The sequence below is a fragment of the Nannospalax galili genome, unplaced genomic scaffold, assembly GCF_000622305.1.
Source record: "Nannospalax galili isolate Female #2095 unplaced genomic scaffold, S.galili_v1.0 scaffold72, whole genome shotgun sequence".
In the NCBI taxonomy this organism is placed as follows: Eukaryota; Metazoa; Chordata; class Mammalia; order Rodentia; family Spalacidae; genus Nannospalax; species Nannospalax galili.
Genome location: NW_008336933.1, coordinates 4,361,567 through 4,385,659, shown reverse-complemented (window position 1 = coordinate 4,385,659; position 24,093 = coordinate 4,361,567). Strand labels below are relative to the sequence as shown.

At 37.8% G+C, this 24,093-nt stretch overlaps 1 protein-coding gene across 1 annotated transcript in view; it reads right to left on the bottom strand.

Moving 5' to 3' along the window:
- The window catches only part of Ofcc1 (orofacial cleft 1 candidate 1), a 342,547-nt gene that overhangs the window by 176,075 nt on the left and 142,379 nt on the right, over positions 1 to 24,093 (bottom strand). The window contains exon 11 of the mRNA XM_029562823.1: positions 23,171 to 23,369. Within this exon, the coding sequence (XP_029418683.1) occupies positions 23,171 to 23,369 (199 nt within the window). The remainder of the gene's footprint in view (positions 1 to 23,170; positions 23,370 to 24,093) is intronic.

Genomic DNA, 24,093 nt, shown 5'->3' with positions numbered 1-24,093 from the left:
TAACCACCACATAGATGCTGGGAACCAAATCCAGGTCCTCTGCAAGAGTAGCTAGTGCTCTTAATGGCTGAGCCATCTCTCCAGCCCCCTCTTTTCTACATTTTTAGATTGGCTGACTTCTATTGTTCTGTCTTCATGCTCACTATCTCTTTTACCATTTTAATTTCCATTAAACTTACCCCATGAATTGCCCTTTGTATCATTGGAATTTCAGTTTTGTGTTTGGTTACTTATTTTTTTAATGATTTCCTATCTGTGGCAAAATGCTCAAATTATTTACTTATGAAGTTCAAATTTTCCTTCATATTTTAAATAACTTTATTTTTTAAATAATTTTCTCTAATAAATTTAACAGCAGAATATGGTTATTTATATTTACATTTTTTTCATTTCTTATAAGTATACTTTGTATTTCTCTCTTTGTATGTCTGCTAGTTGCAATTTCCATAATACACAGTGTAGAAGACACTGAATTCTGGTATCGTCCTCTGAGGGTTTTAGCATATTTCCATAGTAAACAGTTCACTTATTGGATTTCATATTTAAAATTTTTAGCCTTCAATTTATATTATATTTTAATAATAGTCTATGACAAAAAATAAAGGATTCCCAAGCCACCCTAACTTCACAAAACTCAATCTCAAAGTACTACTCATCTGTTAAACTTTTACAACCTGTTTAGGCTTCCTTTGGGTAGTTTTGGATTAAGTCTTCCAGAATGTGGCCTTTATGTATAATATGAAGCCCTTAGGTACCTTGATTTGAAGTTGTTATCAAATCGATAATGAGTTGGTTATTAGCATAACTTCTCCTGCTGGGTTTGACCTCCCGCTCTCTTCCAGTCCCACTATTTCTACTATAGGTCTTACAACAGCCACACAAAGCAGCCACTCATCAGTGCCTCCATTAGTCTAAGTCTGACCATATCCAGCACAGTTCTCAGCCTAAGACCACGAGGAGTTTATACTGGCTCCTCTTCAGTGTGTGTTCTGGCCTGCAGGCTGCAGTTTTGTCAGAAGCCCGGAAGCTCTATCTTCTAGGCTCAAGGGAATTTCTCTGCTTGGACTGCAGATCACAGCTGGAATGGTATGTCCCGGTAGAGGGCCACGGATCACATGTGTGGACTCAAACATAATTTTCTCTTCTCTCAGGGTCAGAGTCATGCCTCTTGATGCCAGTACCTCAAAGCAGTGATTCCTTTTTTCTCTCTAGTTTGGTGGCTGGTTATGGTAGAGGACCCAGTACGGTATCAGCTTTTCTATCATAGTTAAAACCAGAAGGGGGAAAATTATTTCATTTTTAATTAAAAGCTTGAAGTGAATACATGGCCAAATCTGGATTGCCTATTGTCCATGTTATGTGTTAATAATACAAAGGTAGTTTGATTATTCTGAAAGTCCATTTTATTTTATGGAGCTGAATTCAATTTAATGATCACGTCCTCTTACATTGAGAAAAAGATAAAATGTTTACAAGTAATATTAACCTGCAGATGCCTTTGGAGTACGTCAGCTGGTATCGCCCAGAGAAAATAAATAGAACAGTCATATTTTTAATATTACATGAGGACACACAGAAAACACTTGTCAAAATTGTATAATGTTACCGTACCCTAGCTGTATATAAATACATATGTTTATAGAAGTGTATTTTCCCCATGTGTGCTAATCTTTTTTACTTGGCATGTTTTTAATGGTTTTTTCCAAATGACCTTTGCAAAATTAATCAACGATCTGACACTGTCCTTTGGAAAAATGCAAAGAAAGAATGCATCTTATAAACAACTTTTGCATAAGAAACAGCCAGAAAATGACAAAACAGAGAAAACATTAATATTGGAGAAAAAAAATAAAATGTGAGAGGAGAGCCAACTGAAAAATGTGAGCTTCCCGTCAGTAATATTTTTATGGGTCTCTGAAATTCCATTTCTTCTTTATTTTCTGTCCTATTTCTTTTATTGCTTGAGATCAGGCAGATTTTTCAAAACAATTTGCTAAGTAAAACACACCACTACGTCTTCTCAAGCATTCTGACAGCTCCCGAGAAGCATCTCAAATTAAAGATTAATAAAATGTACAGAAAGTGTGTGTAAAAAAAAAAATAAATACAAAGAACCGATGGGGGAAAATGCCTGCAATTAGACAGGATGGAAATCTAAGAAGAAATTAAATTTACTTGTAATATATTTCTGATTCTTTTCTTTGAGAAAATTACTACTAGAGTGAGGCACCCCCCCCCAATTTAAATGTTAAGCTGCCAGATGTGCATCTCATGCTTCAAGAGTGAAGCTTTGCATTATTTAGCATATTAAGAATCACAGAATTTTAAAAAGGCCTCCTTTATTGCCTGGAGGTTCCAATTAAGTAAACCTTAGCCTGGTACATTTAAAACTTGCAATACATGGAATTCTGTTCCTTTCTCCCCAATAGTCAAGTCTCATCTATGTGATAAATATGGAAAAAAATCTTTAAGATGATATAATTTTTCTTGGCTTGAGGAATTAAACCTATCTGTTATTTTAAGAAGTTTTTAATAGAGGCCAGCAATCTAGACGACAACTAAAGGCTCAAAATACTTTTTTAATCATCGCATGTTGCTTTTCTATTTATACCGAGGCACGTCTGTTTCACAAAGGCAGATCTGTCTCCTCTTTCTTATTTCCTCCTCACTCTCTCTACTTCCGCCGTGTTCCCTTCAGGTCTACTCTTGTGAGAACAGGAAGTTGCAAGAATCAACTAGAAGGGTATGCTTTTGAATCGATACTGTGATTGGTGTTTGTATAAATGTCTGTCTGTCCATCTGCTGTGGGATAGCTGATCATGCCGCACTAATTAGGTGCCCTTTCAGCAGTTTGTGGAAAGAGTTTCAGCAGCAAAAACTAAAAAGCACAGTCCGACGGCGGTTCTGAAGGCACACAGCATTCATAAATCACAGCCTTAAATACAGCTATTTTTGCCATTTTAGAAAATGTCAAAGGTGTCAACTCTGTCCAAATATACCGCTTAACAGTGACTATTTTAGTAAATTGACTTGAAATGCATTCAGCTAACTGACAGTCAGAAGCACATAATCTAGTTCACAGGACAAATGTACAGTTTAAAGGCCAAAATAAGCAACAAACTACAAAGTCTTAGTTACGTGTCACAGTGACCATGACTGCAGCCACAGGCCAAAATCCTAGTACTAATGTGTTTATTGGCATCAAAAATTGTGACTCTAATTTTCAGAAATGTGCTGGTTAAGACAACAAATAATGGCATAACAGTATTCAAAATTATGGTCAAGCATCTAATTGAAAATATTCACAGCAGATAAATTAGAATTCATACAGATGCAATATAAGTTGACACCTTTCTGTGCTAGTAGCTTGATTCGACCTATGAATGGTGATTTAGTGAATGCTTCAAATACAAATAACTGAATGTATGTCATAACGTGAAGGAAAAGAATCTCTTTTATCTTGTACTTGTAGAAGGAATAAATGAACAAATTAATCTTTTAAAATTTAACAGTTGCATCTGGAGAGAAGGCTCAGCAGTTAAGAACACTGGTTGCTGTTCCAAGGTACCTGTATTCACTTCCCATCACCCACATGGCAGCTAACAGTCATCCATAACTCCAGTTCTAGGGGATCTGATGCCCTCTTCTGACCTCTGTAGGTATTGCACAACACAGGTTCACTTACATACGCACAGGCAATATACTCATGAATGTTAAATCAAATATTAAAATCGTTTTTAAATAATAATAAAATAAAAATGTTAATAGTTGAAAAAGTATTAAAATGTTAGATCTTATGTTTATCAAGAATTATTCTCCTTAATGCTCAAAATGTTTAGAAAAGGATAGAATGTATCCAATATTTTATGAAGTTGTTTTTTTAGAAAAGTTAAAAGGCATGATGATTTAATATTTAAGGATATTTTAATGTAACTATCAGTAAGAACCCAATGAAAAGATTATATTCAACCTGTCTAAACCACCAAGTCCACAACCTTCCCACATAGATTCTCCCATAGTATACTTTGGTGACACTTACGAACATCCAAGATTAGTCAATTAAGAATAATACATACCTATACAATGTATTTCAGTTTGCAAAAGCATTTGCACATGCCAGCTATTTATGTGTTGAGGAACTTCATGGTCAATAAAGAACTACAAATATTTTTGCCATCCTATCAACATATTACTAATTTTTGAATCATTTGCATTATAAGATGAAAAGAGTCACACATGCATGCCTTGCCTAATAAAATATTATAAGAGGATGAATATACTTTTTTATTCTTTGCAAGAATAATCTTCAGACACTGCCCCATTCTGCCATCTGTAAGAAGATTCCATCTTTTTATGAAAATCAGCCTCTTTATTTCTTAGTCTTAAAAACATTAAACTCTCCATCTTAAACACGATGATGGAATCCAGAAATTTGAATATGCTGCTCGTGAGCTTTTCCTGGTTATCATCAATTAACACTTCCATTGAATGTAGAACACTCAAAAGTATTTGGAATAATACATTATTTTACCTACTTACGCTCCTATTGCTATGAGATTAGAGGGAGGTATATACGGAGTCTTTCCCTAATATCAATTCAGTAAGGCATAGCCCTAATGAAATGTGAATATTAAATTATGGAAATCAACTGAGTAACAGAAGAATGGTTTCATGAGCACCTACTATGTGTGTGGGTCTATTATAAAAAATATTACTAGTATTTAAGTAGGGCTGGCTATGTAGGTGAAGAAACAAAGACTCAGAGATTAAGAAATTTATCAAAACACATTAAATAACAGAGTCAAGATCTCAATTTAGTCCTCTCTGCCTCCCATACTCAGGTTCTTTTCTGGACTAAATTCACACGTATCTGAGTTCTGTAGATCTTTTGTTGCATTTCTAGCTAATGGCAGTGATTGGTACTGCAGGCTAAGGAACTTAAAGTGATGATCCTTGACCACAGAACTATGACCCAACAACCTCAATGCACACTTTTAGTGGCCTGGGCTACAGTGAAGAAAAAAGTGAACTAAAATCCATGCAGGAAATAACAGTAATAGCTAATGCTGTTGGGTTCATATTTCATACTACAATTACGTCCTTCAAAGTGTCAAATTGGTTACCAAATTTAAACTCTTCTCCATAAAACTGTTTTTAAAACATTTCAGTGAGTAATTAAATATCCCAATTTAAATTTTACCTCCTTCCTTGAGGACATTACAACAATCGAAATAAGCCAAATACTGTGTGATGGCACTTACATGAAGTAGCTACAATAGGTAAATCCACAGAGCCAGAATGAAGAACAAAGCTTATCAGAGCTGAAGGAAGAGGATGCAAAGTCAGGTTGCTATGTGTATGGTTGTCATTTTCCATGACAGGGAGTTTCTAGAGACAAATGGTGGTGGTGGCGACACAGAAATGTAAAAGTATTTAATGCCACCGAGTGGGACTCTTGAACACAATTAGATGGTAAATTTTATATTGCATATATTTCATCACAACTTTTTTACTTCCATATTCTTCAAGTCCAGAATCTAATATGCTAAAAAAAAACTTTAAATGTTATAGAGCCCTGAGTAAATGCAAAGTATAATGCATTTATAAGTAAATGCACATACAAATAATAAACAGGAGCATTTCAATACAAGTAAAGGGGGTAGAAAATTGTATTTCCCTCCACATTCAGCAAAAGTGTCAGCTTTGGAAATAATGCAAGAAGCAAACCAGATAGGATTCAGAAAGGTGTGAAGACAGACAAAGTAACCCCAAACCCCAAGACTAGAGTACCAGCCCAGAGAAAACCTCTCATGCTCCACTCCACATAACAGAAGAAACCACTCTGATTAGCTACCTCCCAACCCCATCTATAATGAAATTGAGCTGGCATTCAAAACCAAAAAGGCAGTAGGAAAAAATGTTAGGCAGTTGTCATTTAACCCTTCGAAGTAATCTGTAGGTCAAAGACTTTGAAAGTCTTAAAGAATTCATCACTCAAGGGAAGTTGCACTGAGTCCTGGCCAAGGGTGGCCCAGGAAAATATAATCGGTACTCTCTTTTCCTGCTGCCTGAGGCATTTCTCTTCCAGGGAGAGGAGAGATCACGTATGTCCAAGTGGCACCAGCAGGGGGAATCCTACTACAAGTGCCTGACCCATGTGGCATCTTATCATGAGTCCAGATAAGTCCCCACCCAGAGGCACCAGGTGTCTCCTCTGTAAAGAATAAATTCCGAGCTGGAGATAAGGAATTCAGCATTCCCTTTCATCAAATGATAGGATTAAAAATTGATAAAACTGGGGCTGGAGAGATGGCTCAGTGGGTAAGAGCACTGACTGCTCTTGCAGAGGATCCAGGTTCGATTCCCAGCACCCACACCCTCTTCTAACCTCCACGGCATTGCATGACACAGGTGCACTCACTTACATGCAGGCAATACACTCATACACAAAAAATAAAAATAATAAATAAATTTTTTTAATTGAAAAAACTGGGACTGGAGAGATGGTTTAGCGGTTAAAAGCACCGACTGCTCTTGCAGAGGACCCAGGTTTGATTCCCAGCACCCACATGGCAGCTATGAACTGTCCTTAATTCCAGTGCCAGGGGAATCTGAAGCTCTCTTCTGACCTCCACGGCATTGCACAACACAGGTGCACTCACATACATGTAGGCAAAACATTCATACATATAAAATAAAAATAATAAAATATTTTTAATTGATAAAACTATCACAAAGATACAGATGATCTGACCAACACAACCAATAAACCAAACCTACACACACACACACACATAAAAGCAAAGCCCTCCACAAAAGTTCAATGTATATTTTTCAAGTGCCCATCCCATTGATAATTCACAAATGCATTCTGGACCATATACCAAACCTCATTAAATTAAAAAAAAATAAAATCATATAGAACACTTTCTATGATTATAATGAAGTTAGAATCATGATTAAAAACAGAAAGAGGGGCTGGAAAGATTTTAAGAGTCAGGTAGGAGGTGCATGACCATATGGAAACAGAGTCCTATGAGCTCCTGGGACCCTAGTCATATGATTCTATGGCAGTGGTGTCAGCATACACAAGTCCCGTGCAAACTCAGGCAGACAAAAATCCAGCATAGAATTGAGGAAATGAACATCAGACCCCAATCTTAGATGAAGAAATATTAGTAACTGATTACTTCTAAGTGAGGAAAAGCTGATCTTCCTAAAACAAGGGACTTTACATAGGCTGACTAGACCTGAGTGGATGGATTTGCACTGGGGAACATCTGGGAATACTGACTTGACACAGTGGGCCTTAACACAGATGACAGAGTATATGGGTTCCAGGGGGGGTAGATTCTGTGGGAGGGTGCTGGTGAGGATTGGGGTATAAAGATGATTAAGATTGTTTGAGACATTCTATATGAAATACACAAAAAAGTCAATAAAAACAAATTTATTTAAAAAACAAAGAATAGGAAAAATTTTACAGAGCTAGGAATTCAAAAACAATGCTAAATATACTGTAGTTTAAGTGGAAAGTCATAAAAGAAATAAAAAAAACAGGCTGGAGCAATGGCTCAGTGGTTAAGAACACTGGCTGTTCTTGCAGAAGACCCGGGTTCGAATCCCAGCACCCACATGGCAGCTAACAACTGTCTGTAACTCCAGTTCCAGGGGATCTGACAGCCTCTTCTGTCCTCTGTGGGCATTGCATGGCATGGGTGCACTTACCTACATGCAGGCAATACACACATACACGTAAACTAAAAAATTATAAATAAAATATTGTTAAAAGACCATTAACAGCCATGCTGATGGGAAATTTTAAAGCATTAAATATTTACATCTGAAAATGAAGAAAATTGGTCATCCAAGGTCTCACTTGAAGATCTTACAAACACAGGAAAAGAAATCCAAATCAGTAGAAGAAAATGGTCCCAGTGCGAACAAAAATCAATGAGTCTGAAAACAACTAAAAGACAGAGAGAAATAATACCAAAAGCTCGTTCTTCAGAAACAAGAAAGTCAGCAAACATCTAGCAAAGCTCACAAAAATGAAGGAAGAAGATGCAAATCACCAGGATCAGGAATGAAATGGAGTCCATTGGGGAAAAATATGAAAGGACAATGTTGAACCACTCCATGGCCAAGCGTTCAACAACAAAGCAACCAGTTCCACAAATACTAAGAAATTGATTGCAGCACTTCATCCAGATAAATAGATATTTAGAAATAGATGTTTTGAATAGCTTTATAACCATTAAGTAGATTGAATAAGTAATTTAAAACCTCTAGCTCAGTTGGTTTACTTAAAAATTCTGCCAAACATTTGCAGGAGAAATAACAGCAACCTCATACAATCTATGTGTTAGTTAGTTTCAGTGTCTCTGTGACAAATATCTGCTCAAAGAACTTACTGCAGAGGATTGCATTGGATCCAGGTTTCTGAGAGTTCACTGCATGATCTGGTGCCATCGAGGCAGCTGGAGTATGTAGCAGGAGGATTTTTGCCTCCTGGTAGCTGGGAAACAGAGCAAAGACAGGACCAGGTACCAGGAATCACCTTGGAAAGCATACCTCCAGGGACCCTCTACCTCTACCTATGTCCTGTCCCCTTAATTATCGCCACCTCCCAAATAGAGCCACCAACCAGGGACCAAAGATCCAACATGTGAGCCAGTGATAGACATTTTATATTTAAGCCAAACAATATGTTCAAAAAATAGAGGAAAAACATTTACTGACTCATTTTACACAGCTATTACACTTTGACATCAAAACCAGACAAAGAAAGGACATAATAAAAAAACAACCAACCAGTAACACTAAAGAATATTAACAGTAAAAATCCTCTACAAAAATCTCAGCAAATTGAATTCAACCCTATATGAAAAAAAATATGAACTATGAACCTGTGGGATTTATTTTAGCTATGTAATTTTGGTTCAAAAACATTAAATCTGCCACATTAATCATCTAAGTTACATTATAAGGTCATATTTAGCAAAGCAAAATTCTATGGAATTAAGAACACATTCATGATGTGTTCTATAGGGTTAAATTCACCTTGCTAAAAAGCTTTACCAGAAGCTGACAGATATCATGAACTTGTGTAACAGGAAAACTGAATGTATTTCCCCAAATATTAAGAATACAACAGAGAAGACTGGGGAGATGGCTCAGTGGATAAAGTGCTTGCTGTGCAGGGATGAGGACCTGAGTTCCATACCCAGCACCACGTAAAACACTAGGTGGGGTGGCACATGCCTGTAACTTCAGCACTAAGGGGAGCAAAGACAGATTGATCCCTACAGGCTGTCTAGCAAGTCAGTCTAGCCAAAATAGCAAGCTCCCGGTTTGGAGAGAGGCCCTGCCTCAAAAAACAAGATGTGGGGTGATTGAGGAAGTCAGGAAGTTGCCCAACATTGACTTCTGGCCTCCACACTTTCTGAAGATGACATGATATCCTACACAAAATTTTCAAGGTATAGTGCTGGACAGATGACTCTGCAGTTAAATGCTGCTCTTGCAGAGGACCAAAGTTCAGTTCCCAACATTCATGTCAGGCAGCTCACAACCACCTGTAACTCTAGCTTCGTTCAATGCCCATTTGTGGCCTCTTCAGACACCTTCATTCACATATACATACCCACAAAGACATACATACGTAGCATGATTTTTTTTAATTTTTAAGGAATAGCATAGAAAAAACTTAGTGCTAAACTTGTGTGACACACCATCAACACATAAAAAATAATCACATTTCTATATGTTAACAATAAAGCTGTTAAAACCAATTTTTTTTGTCTTTTTGAGACAGGGTCTCCCTGTAGCCCCAGCTGGCATGGAACTTTGTATGTAGGCCACGATGTCCTTGAACTCACAAAGATCTGCCTGCTTCTGCTGGGATTAAAGGCGTATACCACCATGCCCAAAGTATCATTTAAAACTATTCCATGGAGTATGAGAAACTTGAGCAAAAGTTTAATAAAACATGTATAAAACTTTTATAGTCATAATTACAAAACAGTGATTTATTTATTTAAAGTCCTTATCCAGACCTAAATAAATGGAAAGGCATATTATGATCACTGACTGGAATACCCAAAATAATAAAGATAGAATTTTCATGCAACTGATTTATAAGTCTATCAATATAATAACACAGTTTTTTATATTGGCAACACAAACTTATTTTAAAATTCATGTGTAAAGGCATGGGCTTAGAGTAGATTAAACAATCTTGAACAGGAAAAATCAATGAGAGAAATAACTCCCCTGATTTTAAGCTTTGTGAGATAGCTACAGGAATCAAGACTCTGTGGTCCTGGCAGAGGGAGGTATGGATCACAAAATTAGTAGAGAAGATGGGAACAAGTCCACAGAACTGTACCTAACTGCTGGTTTTTAAGAAAGGGGCAAGACTAATTAAACAGAAGAAAGATGACCTTTCAACAAATGGCACTAGAAAAATCCAATATTTTTATGGGGAAAGAATCAACCTAAGCTTTACTCCATATATTAGAAAAATAAAAACCTCAAAATGTATTTACATTTTAAAAAAACAGAAAATCTGGGGCTGGACAGATAACTCGGCAGTTAAGCGTGCTGGCTGCTCTTGAAGAGGACCCAGGTTTGGTGCCCAGCACCCACATGGCATCTGACAGCCATCTGTGACTCCAGTTCTAGGGCATCTGATGCCTTCTTTCCACTTCTTCAGGAACTGCATGCACATGGTACACTTACATACATGGAAACAAAACACTCATACACATAAATAATAAGTAAAATAAAAATTTAAAAATATATAGAAAATCTTCAGAATCTATTGGTAAGTCAAACATTATTTGATTTGACATCCAAACTATGATCCATAAAAGGAGAAACTAATAAATTGGAAAGTTAGAAATCTTGCTCTATAAAAAACAAAACCTCCACTGGGAGGATGAGAAAGAGGCATGTGGGCAGAGTAGGAGAAAAACTCTCCTGAACTTCGTATCCAGCAGCTACTGATTTTACTGGCGTCGCCATGTATTTTCATAATGTACCATTCTAATGAATTCCCAGTCTCTCCAGCAAGAAGTCTACTACACTTGGTTAAGACTTTATTTCACAGAAATATTTGATACAAGATCTAGTTGTCTGAATTTATAGCTCCTGTTTACTATTCTATAAAGGCCTTCTAGTGAAATTGACTAGATCGCTACGGTCAAAACACTGTTTCTTCCCTGTCAGTGTTTATTTCACTTATTTCCACATTGAACAAACTCAGTGGCCTGTTGACATATTAGAAATTTGAAGACAGAGAACTCAATCAGTCCTTCCATTCAAGTGTCCAAAGCCAGCCTCATATTCAAAAGTCAATGATGGCTGGAAAGATGGTTCCATGGATAAATTCCTCCTCTCACAACTATGAGGAATTGAGTGAGGATGTTCGGAATCTACATAAAGCAGCTCGGAATGCAGTAGCACACATTGTCCTCCCAGCACTCCTGTGACGAAATGGGAGGCAGACACAGAAGAATGACAGGAAGCTGAGAGGCCAGTGAGTCTATCGAACATAACAGCAAATAATCAGAGACCCTGTCTTGAGCAAGGCGGAAGGCAAGGACCATCATCTGAGGTTGTGACCTCCACAAAAGCCATGCGTGTGCATGCCCACACTCACATACATAACAAACATGCACACACATAGAGACAAAAATAAGCAAATAAATAGAGTTAATGATGCCATTTCTCATGGGAATGTTTTGCAATTTCATTCATTGTTCACTCATCAATTTGGGAAAATAAGACTGAGTCAAAAGAGCTATATGACCTGTTGCGGATTTGAAGCAAACGCCCGAAATAAAGCCAGTGACACAGACTAGAGCAACTGTCAGATCAATCAGATTTGCTGCCACTTGGTCAAGTCTCAGGAGCGAATCCTCACCACCAGTCTTGGTGTCGTTCATCATGACTCATACTTTAGTAAAAGTAGATTAGAGGAATGCTTTGTCCCTGAAGCTCCTCATTCCCACTTTCGTATGGAATGTGTGTTCGCTATTAGCACTCCTGGGAACCCCAGGTTAAACAGTGAGAGAAAAGAGAAGTGAGTCTTGTCAAAGCTCCTCCAAGGGACTCTTTCCACCTAATCCTCTGCTCCCAAGGCTATTTACAAGAGCTCTAATTTCACAACCTGATAGGTCAATTGCAATGGCTCATGCTCAGCCAGAAACCACAGTCATATGACTCATCCTCACTGTCCTATCATTTTGTGATGACAATTGTCTTATTCTGAGCATAGACTAAATGAGAGGAACTGGCCCGAGACAGATGGAATTGTTTTCAGAATAGAATCTCTTTGTAAGTGATGATGATATACATACCCTGCTTGCATTGTGAGTGTAGTCATCCAAAAAGATTAAAGAACACACCACCAACCATAAAACAAAATTAAAGGGGTGGAGCGGATGGAAGGTAAATATTGTATCATCAGAAAAAAATATATATCCTGGAAAATGTTTCCAGTTATTTCAGAAATGATAAAGTATAGAGTCATAAACCATATCACAAGACTTTGGTTATCTGACAGTAACTATTCTGCACATCCAGGTGTCTGGTAGGCTACACCATCTTTAATTGTGTAAATACAACCTATGCTATTATCACAGTGAAAACCTTACCTAAGAAAGCATCTCTAAGAATGTAACCCTGTCATTAAATGATGTGTGGCTGTGCTTTTAAAACTGACTTCCTTCGTCTTTCTTGAAATAAGGTCAATCTCAGTTTTGCGATGCTCTAGGTCCACCCACAAAACAAAACCAACATCAGTTTGGCTGAAAATGCAGGCAGTCAGCTCTTGTGTTTTCTTACTAGACAGATAAATAGAGAAAGTTTACTGTGATGAACTCTTGAGGCCACATAGAATGCTGTGCATATAAAGTAGCTTGAATTCACAAGCTGTAGTATGCTGTTGATCTAATCCACATTCAGTAATGAGAAACATACCACGCATACCCAGGTATTGGACTAGGGCAGCAAACACCTATTTGCACCTTTTTCTCGAAACAGTCTTCATTATGTACATGTGATGCATTTCTTTTTATTGCCATTTCTATGTCAGAGAAAGAGAAAGAGAAAGAAATTTTAAAGAACCCTTGTAATGCCTTTTATATTAACAGATTTGTGAGCTTTGATCTTGAAAGGAAACAACACAGCAGAGATTCTAACCTGCTGGAAACGTTTTAAGCCCGTCTCATCTCTCTATTCCCCACATCTTTTTGCCACGCCCTCCTCTCTCCTTTCTCGGCATTAAACTGCTTCTCCACTTCCTTTACATCAGTGGGAACACTTCCCTTATGGGTGTCAGGATCTCTGAAGGGGTCAGGGGCTGCCCTGCAGAGGAAATGACAAACTGTGAAATGGAAAAGAGCAATTCCTTCCACATGTTTCCTCGCTCCCAGAGCAGTGAGGGGCTGTCAGCTAGCATCACTGTGGGCCCAGGCAAGCCTCTGCCTCACAGTCCTGTCAAAACTAATCTACAATTAAAGACCTACACAATTGTTTAAAGCTTTCTGAATTCCAGCAGTTTTCAGGCATGACTTTGAGATGGAAGTGGATCAAACAAAATAAAATGTTGTACTGGACTACGAAGGATGGTAAAGCATATCAGAAAATAAGCCCAAGATGAAAAAGTATTACAATGATTTTTCTTGAAGAACTCCATTAATGGTACGATAGTTGCCTTACCTCCAATTAGATGGATTTTGTTCAGCTAAGCCTGTTTAGGAAGTTTAATGCTGTAGCTACTAGAAGGCTTACTCCGTTTGTAAACAAAGTTAAAGGTGACAACACCATTGCTTAAAAGAAAGCAAAGGAAAGAGGAGGAAGGGAAAAAGGGAAGGGGAGGGGAGGCAGGGGAGGGAAGGGGAGGGAAGGGGGGATGGGGGAGGGGAGGGGTAGGAAGGGAAGGACTTACCAATTGATGTTTTTGAAAATATCTAAATTAAAGTATTCTGAAGCTTTTCTATGTCTTAAAATATTTACATGCATTTCCATATCTTAAATAAAGGCATTTTAAAATGCAGGTAATTAGCTTTTTATGCAGATTAATCACTTTGAAACATACTGTGGTTCCCTGAGGCTCAATTTTGTACTCAGATAGAGGATTCAGGTCTACTTACGCTGTTTGAAAACAAAACAAACCAAAAAATCCCAGAGACCAAATGCCACAGTGTCTAAAACTTGCCTCAAAGTTTTAACAAATGGAGCTTCTGAAATAGTCATTCCCACCTCTTAAAATCGTGATGTATTTTGTAGAAATACGCATTCTTTGAAAGTTGTCTGACGATGGTTACAGTTGAACCAGGGGACTATCTAGAACAGTCTATAAACTCAGCATTAACTCTCAGTGGCAAAATCCTGTGTACTGTTTTGAAATACTATTTTCTTGATTCTTCCACAAGAACAGGGTAACATCTGACAAATTACTAACACATGTATATGTGTATATGTATATATTAGCTAATATATGTATACCATGTAACATATATAACATTTGTATGTATGAGATGTATAGATAGATAGATAGATAGATAGATAGATGATAGATAGACAGATGATAGATAGATAGATAAATAGATAGATAGATGATAGATAGATAGATAGATAGATAGATAGATAGATAGATAGATAGATAGATAGATAGATAGATAGATAGATAGATAGATAGATAGATAGATAGATGATAGATAGACGAGATGATAGATAGACAGATGATAGATAGATAGATAAATAGATAGATAGATGATAGATAGATAGATAGATAGATAGATAGATGATAGATAGATAGATAGATAGATAGATAGATAGATAAATAGATAATGACCTGGATAACTAATATGTCTTAGAAGAAGCTGCGCCTGGTGGTGCACACATATAATCCCAGTTCTAAGAGACTGAGACAAAAAGATCACGAATTCAAAGCAAACACAGACTACATATTGCGACCATAACTTAAGAAGCAACAACAACAATAATAAATAATAAAGATGGAGCTGGAGAGAGCTGCTCTTGCAGAGGACCTGGGTTCAAATCCCAGCACACCTAACAGTCTGTAACTCCAGTTCCAGGGTATCCAATGCCTTCTTCTGTCCTCCATGGGCATTGCATAACATGGGTGCACTTAAATACATGCATTACACTCACACACATAAAATAAAAACAATAACAAAATTAAACATTAAAAAGTAAATAAACAGTATATGAGGAAGAACTTTCCTTATCTTATCCATGGAGGACTCATGGTCTGGGAACTTTGGGAAGGCAGCATAGAGATCTGGCTAAAACTGGTTGTAGAAGCTTGAGACCCAACACTAAGCCCTGATGACTAGGTCCTGAGCTTCCAGAAGGGCCTTCAGCTCAATGGGACAGGCTCTTCACTGAGTTTCACTGTCCCCCTAGAGGTTTTTGCCCTTTGTTTCCCTTGTCTTGTTTACGTTAGGCATAGCAGTCCATGGTAAGCAATCCTTTCACCGGGATACTTAGAAAGTTTATGAATGAGAAAAAGAAGAAAAAAGGAAGGAAAGAGAAAGGAAGAAAGAAAGAAAATTTCTAAAATGAAAGGATGACTGCATGACCAGTTGACTCTGTCAAAATTCATAACGCTTGCTCTATGAAAGTGTTAAGGAACTAAAAAGGCCGACTACCAGTGGAAAGGAAGTATTTTCAAGTCATACATTCTTGACTTGTAAGAACTCTTCTTGTAAGGGCTAGGGGTATGGCTAAGTTGGTAGAGTGTTTGCCTAGCACTCATGATCAGCAGAACCACATCAATCGCATGTAGTGCTGACACTTGTAATCCTAGCACTTGGGAGGTGAAGCAGGAAAATCAGAGGTTGAAAGACATCTTCATCATCATAGTGAGTTTTAGGCCAATCTGAGCAGCTATATGATACTCTGTCTGAACAACAGCAACAAAAAAAAACAACAAACAAAAAGTCCCCCCAAACCTTGTATAAACAGATACTCACCAAACACAACACCTGGACAAGCACACATGAAAATGTTTAACAACATTATCAGAAGAGAAATACAAATAGATCATGAGATGCTGTTACATACAAATTAGAATGAGTTCTTTTAAAATTGCCAATACATAGTGCAGCTGTGCATGGAGAGAAACTGAAACGCCTCCATAAACGGTGGAAATGCAGGATGGGATGGCCACTCTGGAAAACAGGGAGTTTCTAACAACGTTGAATATGTGCGCACCACCTCACAGAGGCTCTGCCATAGTCAGTAGTAAACTGAGATTCACGACCATTTTCTGATTCTAACTCCGTGCTCCCTTACCTTCTACCAGAGTTTAATTGCCAAATGAAAATATGTATTATGTACTTCTTGGCTTTATTCGTCCACAGTTGCCTAATGAATATATTAATTCACTCATTCAGTAGATCTTCGATTGACTTCTTTGTACTAGGCATAGTTTAGATGCCATAGGCTTGGTCCTTCCTCGTGAAACTTGTCATCCAAACATGCAGATAAATGCAGAGATGTGATTAACAGAAAGAATACTGGGGTCAGTTCATAGAGGCATCAAGTACGGCTTCTTAAAGAAGGAAATTTTAAGCTAGTAGGTGAGGACTTTCAGTGATAGAATAGCATGAAAGAATATCCCAAGGTATTCTGTTTCAGGGACACAGACACACATCAGGCCTTTGGTTTTATTTGTTTTTTTGGCAGGATCTCATATAGCCAAGGCTGGCCTTGAACTCCTGATCCTTCTCTTTCCTCCTCCTAAGTGCTAGGATTCTAGGCATGTGATATCATGCCCAGAAGCCTTCAGTCTTTCTAGACTTAGAATCACTACAAGATTTTTAACAGTACTGATGTTAAGGACCTGACCCCAGAGACTTAGAATCGTTGAGTCTGGAGCTCAGCCCAGGCAGGCAACAATGTGTATTAAAAGTGCCACAGAAGACTAACACATGGACATGGTTTAGAAAGCATTGTTTATTATGCTTTACTGCAGTTATAAGTAGGAATCAACTTTTTACGTGGTTTATGACCATCTGAGTTGATTTTAGACTGTGAAAATACTTCTTCCATCAGCCAGGTTGGGTGGTCTGCCTTTACATTGAATTTTACACCCTAACACTTGCTTGTCATGCACAATATGGGGCACACAACGGAATGAAGATGTCATAGAGAGGACCGATTATGGGATTACACACTTATAAATCCAGTCTAAATTTCAAATATCCTGTTAAAAGTATATTTAACAGCCTAGGAGTGCTGGTGGAGTACCCTCACAATCATGTGGCTGACCGGAGCTGTGACTCCATTCTAATGTTCACTATTGTGAGAGAGAGAGAGAGAGAGCAGAACAGCACATCACTAACCTAAGGAAAGACCCAAATTCAGCCCTGAACAGACTCTTCCCCTCATTCATAGAATGAAAAACTCATAGCTCTGGTCATCAGAAGTTGGAGACTGTCTATAATCAACAGTAGCTCTTTATTTCTTTGTATAGTAGATATTGTTTCTAAGAATTGATGGGGAAGCTTTAGCTGGGTGGGGGGAAAGAGAGAGAGAGAGAGAGAGTGCTTTCTCTCATCTAATATCAATGCTACTGAAAGTAGTTTTCTTTTTTCCAACATGTACTCAAGGACTTGTAGCATGAAGCAGCTAACCTGATTCTTTGACAACATATATCTCCCACAGTTGTTCCCTTGTCTTATAATTAAATTGTTATTTAGCCAGTTGCACTTGCTTCTTCTCAGGTCTGAATTCCCCTCTAGAAGATTCACTAGCCCCTTATGGACAGGGATGGAAGCCCCTACCCCTCCTATGGGCCACATGGACTATGTTTGTCTCAGAATGGAGTAGAATGGGGCTCAAGTAAACCTCTGGACATCAAGCATAGACACTTTGGGCTTACAGTGCCTTAGCATTTAGCAATATGGCTTGTTCACTGTTCATCACAAAACTCTCTTGAATTCTGTATCACAAAACAGACCTAGACTTTGCCAGGAACTATTGTTCTTGCAAGTTAGCCATATAAAAAACAAAATTGTCAAACACAATCATTGTTTCCCTGGTGTGTCTCCTAAAAATCAAAGCAATCTATAAGCTAGCAATAGCACAAAAGTGATATCATAGCTCTTCTCTTTCTGCCTTTTGTAAATATTTTCTGCCAGCTGGAACTCTTCTTATTCCCAGCATTGCTCACCACTGAAAACAACTGTGGATTACATTGAGAATCCCCTTGGGAAACTCTGTGTGTGTGTGTGTGTGTGTGTGTGTGTGTGTGTGTGTGTGTGTAAGCACACTTGCAAGTGAACACGAAAGCCTTTACTCCGTAATTTGGGGACAGTGGTTGATTCAACAGATTACATATTGAGCCTCTTAATGCAGGACAGCTTGTAGATGATCATCAACATACATTTCAGATAGAAATGCTCCAACCATGAACACACCAAGTGGTCACTTCCCTAAGATTAGTTCCTTTAATTGTAAATAGCCAGAAAGTCATCAAGCCAGAGTTTGATAAACCTTTAATTTGAAATGAATTACCACATGTTGTGTTTGTTTACTCATTATTAAATCTCTTAGCAACATATCAGTGGTAGAAAAGCACACTGTACCACAGCCCCAATATATTAGGGAAAAACCCATGGGAGATATTAACCACTAATAATGTACTTGAAGAGATTTTTATGTTCTGATTTTGTATAAATCTGTTCAGAATAGGAGGAGATGGTCGCTCTGTAGCCTTTGAATATGAGACTTGCATCAGCCTCTGAGCTCAGAGAAAACAAAAGAATAATCAGGGTTTTCAAGTATATTTTTCTGAAATATAAGAAATTCTCCCTCTTGCAGTATATTATATTCACACACTGTGTGGGTGTTCATGTTTCCCAGACATCTGTCCTGCTTTGAGGGGAGCTAGAGGTAGTATCTAAAAGCCAAGTTCACAGCATAGTGCTGTATGTCTAGAAAATAAAGCCCTAAGGAAAAACTAGAAAGCAAAAATGATCTTGTAAGTAATTGCTTCTAATCTTCTACTCAGTATGCTAAACTCAGGTAAAAATGTCAGCTGTGGTGAAATATTATTAGTTAAGTCAGAATCCATTCTCTTGAAGGTTAAAAATTTTTAATAATATTTTATTAACCTAAAATATTAAAAAAGAAATATATTCTGCAAATGCACATATTTTGTTCAGTGACTTCACAGTTAACCTTTAAATTTGATATTTAAGGGAGATCAATGACATGCTTTCTAATGAAGGCATAGTTATTCTCATATCTATTTTTGCTTTATTTTTTCTTAGGGTGATGATCTTCGGCCATTAGAAGAAGCTTAGACACGGTCTTCCTCTTTTACATCTCAGCCATTCACTGCCTTAGTCCATTTCCCATGGCTCTGGTAGCATTGCTAGGCCTGGAAAATTTGTGAAGGAAAGGCATTGTTTCCTGTGGTCCTGAGGGTAAGAAGTGCAAAGGCTCTCTAACAAGGCCTTCAGGTTGGTGGGAACGCTGTACAGTCTCAAACAATCTCAGGACAAAATATGGCAAAATTACAGGTCCGTTTTCATAACTAAGGTGCTTTTTAAAAACTTGCTAATTCATTCCTAACGGTAGAACCCCCATCTACCCTATCACTTCCTTCTAGAAAATTCATCTTTCAGTATTGCTTCACTTGGGAACCAAGCTTCCCACATACAAATTCTGAAAGACACAATAAAACTATAGCATCCAGGTTGAAAGAAGATATACAATGCCTAAATCGTTTTTTTCCCAAAGAGCAGGGGTATCTTGAGATAAAAGGGATGATTAATTAAACAAACACCCCATGTAAAGGCAACTCTCCCAATGAGACAATTGAATGAGACCACCACCATATCTGTGGATATCCTCAACAGAACTGTCCATGAAGAAACCTGGAATGAGGTTAACTATGGCTTAGCAGGCCTCTGGACAGGAGGTGTTTTATAGTACCAATTATTCCTTATCAACTGCCAGGGTTTTCTGCTTATTTGAAGCCCCTATCACTCACCTTTCCCTTCTCCACACAACAAAAACATTCAGTGTCACCTAACCCAGATGTTTGCATTTAAAGTAAAAAAATAAATAAATAAAACCTTAAGGGGCTAGAGAGATGGCTCAGCAGTTAAGAGTGCTGACTGCTCTTGCAGAGGACCTGGGTTCAATTCCCAGCACCGACACGACAGCTAACAACCATCCATATCTCCAGTTCCAGGAGAAAGCAATGCTCTCTTCTGACCTCTGTTGGCATTGCATGACATGGGTACACTTACATATACTTTCAGCAATACACACATTCACATAAGATAAAAAAAAAGTTTTTTAATTAAACACTTAAACGTATTATACCCCAACATAAAATGCTTGAGTCAGCTTAAAAGTACATGTTGAGGATGAGCAAATCTACTCGTTACCTTTCAAAACCAGACCATTAAGCTCATTATCTGCTTTCTCCTCTGGATACAAGTGAGTCAAGCACAAGTTCTCAAGTGTAAGAACAAGATATTTTGATCAAGTTGCTTTATAACTATGGGATTTACTACCTAGCTTCAACCTAAACCTTGGTCCTAATTTATTTTCACAACTATTTATTAAACAGCTGGAGAGATGGCTTAGTGGTTAAGAGTGCTGACTGTTCTTGCAGAGGACCTAGATTCTATTCCCAGCACCCACATGGTACCTCCAGTTCCAGGGGCTCCAACATCCTCTTCTGACCTCCGAGGGCATTGCACAACATGGGTTCACTTACATACATTCAAGAAATATACTCATACACATAAAATAAAAATAATAAAATATTTTAAAAACAAATATTTAAGATCAGTGTCATATAATATGATATTTATAAATCTGTGTATAAAATTTAACATCACATTTCCAGGTGTATATGATTCTAGAGAGGGTGTAGTCCTTATCTGATGACCTTGGCTGAGTCACAAGCAAGCAGGTCAAGCACAGAGAGGGAAGCCCAGGGTTTATTCTGGACCAAAGTTTTAGACAAGCAGAAATTAAGGACTTCAGTCTGGCATTGATGGAATTTTCTCAGCCCAACAAGGCATCATTCCAAGGGAGTTAAAGCAAACAAACAAACAAAATCCAACCACAGTTTTAAGAAATGTTTATCACCTATTATGAAGTTTGACATTGCCAGTTGATAGGGGAAAAAAAAGAAGTCAGAGGTGACCTGGGAAGTAGAATCATGTGGCTGTCCAGTCTGACTATAATGGCAGAGTGCTAGCATCCAGCTCTGGAAACATGGTTTTTCCCAGAGCTGTGCTCAGTCCAGCCTTGTTACATTCTCATCTCACACATCCTGGGCTGACTAAGCACTTGGCAGTTTTCAGCTGGAAGCTCTCCTCCTGCTGCTCTAAAAGACCAATTTCCCCTCCATTCCCTCTGTCTCTTCTGAGCTTCAAATCCATTTTCTCCATGGTAAAGTGCTTGCCTTACAAGCGCGAGGATCTGATTTCCATTCCCCAGAAGCCACATCAAAAAATAAAGCTGAGGGGCTCAGTGGTTAAGAACACTGGTTGTTCTTGCAGAAGACTTGGGTTCAAATCTCAGCACCCACATGGCAGCTAACAACTGTCCACAACTCCAGTTCTAGGAGATCCGATGGCCTCTTCTGTCCTTTGCAGGCATTGCACGACACAGTTTCACTTACCTATATGCAGGAAATACACTCATACACATAAAATAAAAATAATAAATTAAATATTAAATTTTTAAAAAAGCTGATTGTGGTAGCAGGTGCCTGTGATCTCAGAACTGGTGGACAGATACAGAAGGATTCCTGGAGCTCGCTGGCTGGTCAGTTAAACTAGTCCAATCCATCAGCTCCAGATTCAGTGAGAGACCTTGTCTCAAAAAACAATGGGAACAGAGATCAAGGAAGACAATGTGGACCTGACCTCCACAAGCATGCACATATAAATGCATGCATACCCATGCACACACACAAAATAAAATGGGATGGGATGGGATAGAGTAGAGTAGAGGAATAGGATAGGATAGGATAGCATAGCATAGCATAGCATAGCATAGCATAGCATAGCATAGCATAGCATAACATAGCATAGGCGCATGTAAAGGTAACACAGCAAAGTAGAATTGCCAAAGCAGAGGACTGAGTAATAATGTAGGGTGTATTATTTTCTGTAGCATGTAATTTAAAAAATTGATAATTTCAAATAAAATGCTCACTACAGGGCTTATCACTGGTGAGTCACCACTGCTCACTGTGGTACTTTGAGTGCTATCACTTCTATAGCTGCCAATCAATCACATACCATGGCCACTAATACCATGTTTTGCTAGAGTATTCGTCCTGTTACAGAAAGTCACGAAGAAAACTTTTAGTAAAGGAAGTAACTTTTTATTACAAAAGATCATTTCCAATGTAGCTCTTCTGAAAGTTGAAAACTTGCAAATCTTTATCTAACGTGTGATAAAGTGAATCTTCAAAAACAAAGCCTATTTTTAAAAAACATTTGATTACTTGAGATCTTGGTGCTGAGAATATTTTTTCTTTTACACTCCTATCTTTTCTTACTACTCTCAAAAAGATACAAGAAAGGTGAAAATTTAGAAATTAAAACCAAAGAAGTCAAATTATCCCATCCCTTCAAAAAATAGATAAAAATATGTTTATCATGGAAAAAATAACATCATGGAGAAAAACTAACATTTCAATGCAATAATTTTATAGTTATTTCTGTAATAGATAAGGTGATATGGAAACCAATATTCCAGTTCATGGTAATACTATTTCAACATGGTTTGCAATAGACAATAATGCACTCATAGAAAATGAGTACATCTGACTTAGCCCTATTTAACATGACACAACCCAAAGTACACAAGAAGTTTGCTAAAGAAAAGAAGTCAGGGGCCAGAGTGATGACACAGCAGTTAGGAGCCCTGGCTGCTCTTGCAGAGGACCTGGGTTCTATTCCCAGCACCCACATGGTGGCTAACAACTGTACATAACTCTAGCATCAGGGGATCCAATGTCATCTTCTGACCTCCAAGGGCATTGCATAACATGGGTACACTTACACACATGCAGGCAATATACTCATACACATAAAATAAAAATAATAAATAAAATATTTAAAAAAGAAAAAAGAAGCCAACCAACCCTGAGAAGCACAGACAAAGCTGTCCGCTGATGCACAGCTGTCTGTCTCGGGTCCTTTCTCTGGATGGCCAGCTGTGCTCTCCACACCTAATTTTGCTTTTTCTGCTTCCACCATTAAGCACACAGGAAATTCAGGGGAAAACTGAGCGTAGCTTTCATGGCCTTTTTGATCGTTCAAATGCGGAGGAAGTTTAATTACCTATTAAGAGATAAATCTGTTAATGGAAACTGTTGCAAATATTAACTATGAAGTCAATTTTTCTCTAGAACAAAGAGAAATTTTGAGACACCAAAGAAGTCAATTAGGAATTCAATTTTCCAGACTTTGTAGGTTTTGTATGGTTATTTTACAAAGAATGATCATTTTTTGTATTAAACAATTTCTATAATCATTTCAGGTATTACCTTGTGCTGTATATGTTAATTCAGAGCTTCTCATTTCCTGTAAGCAAATGTTGTGTGCCTGAAATGCATACTGGGATAAAACCAGTAATTTTTCATTTGATATTTATTATCTCCAAGGAATAATACCTTACACTGAAAAAGAAATGATAACACTGTAGGATCTAGCAGATGATAAGTAGGTGGGACTCATTGGGAAAACTTTTCCAACTACATATTTAAGAAAATAGTAAAGCGTTTGAGGGAAAAAAACATAGGGAACAAAATATTCAGAATAACAAGAAACTGAAAGGAAAAGTGTCTTGGAAAGGCTTTCTTGCTTGTATTATTTTCCTCTTTGAGTCTTTGCACTCAAGCTATGGGGCTAAATTAGAGCAGTTTGCCAACCTTTTTCTAAAAGCTTGACTTACTGCTTAGGCACTGTCTCCAATGACATGGGACAACATTAGAGGTCAGGGAAAAGCCATGTGCTCTGGTCCTGCCTGGCCCTCTCCAGAGCATTTTTCTCCCACCCATTGATC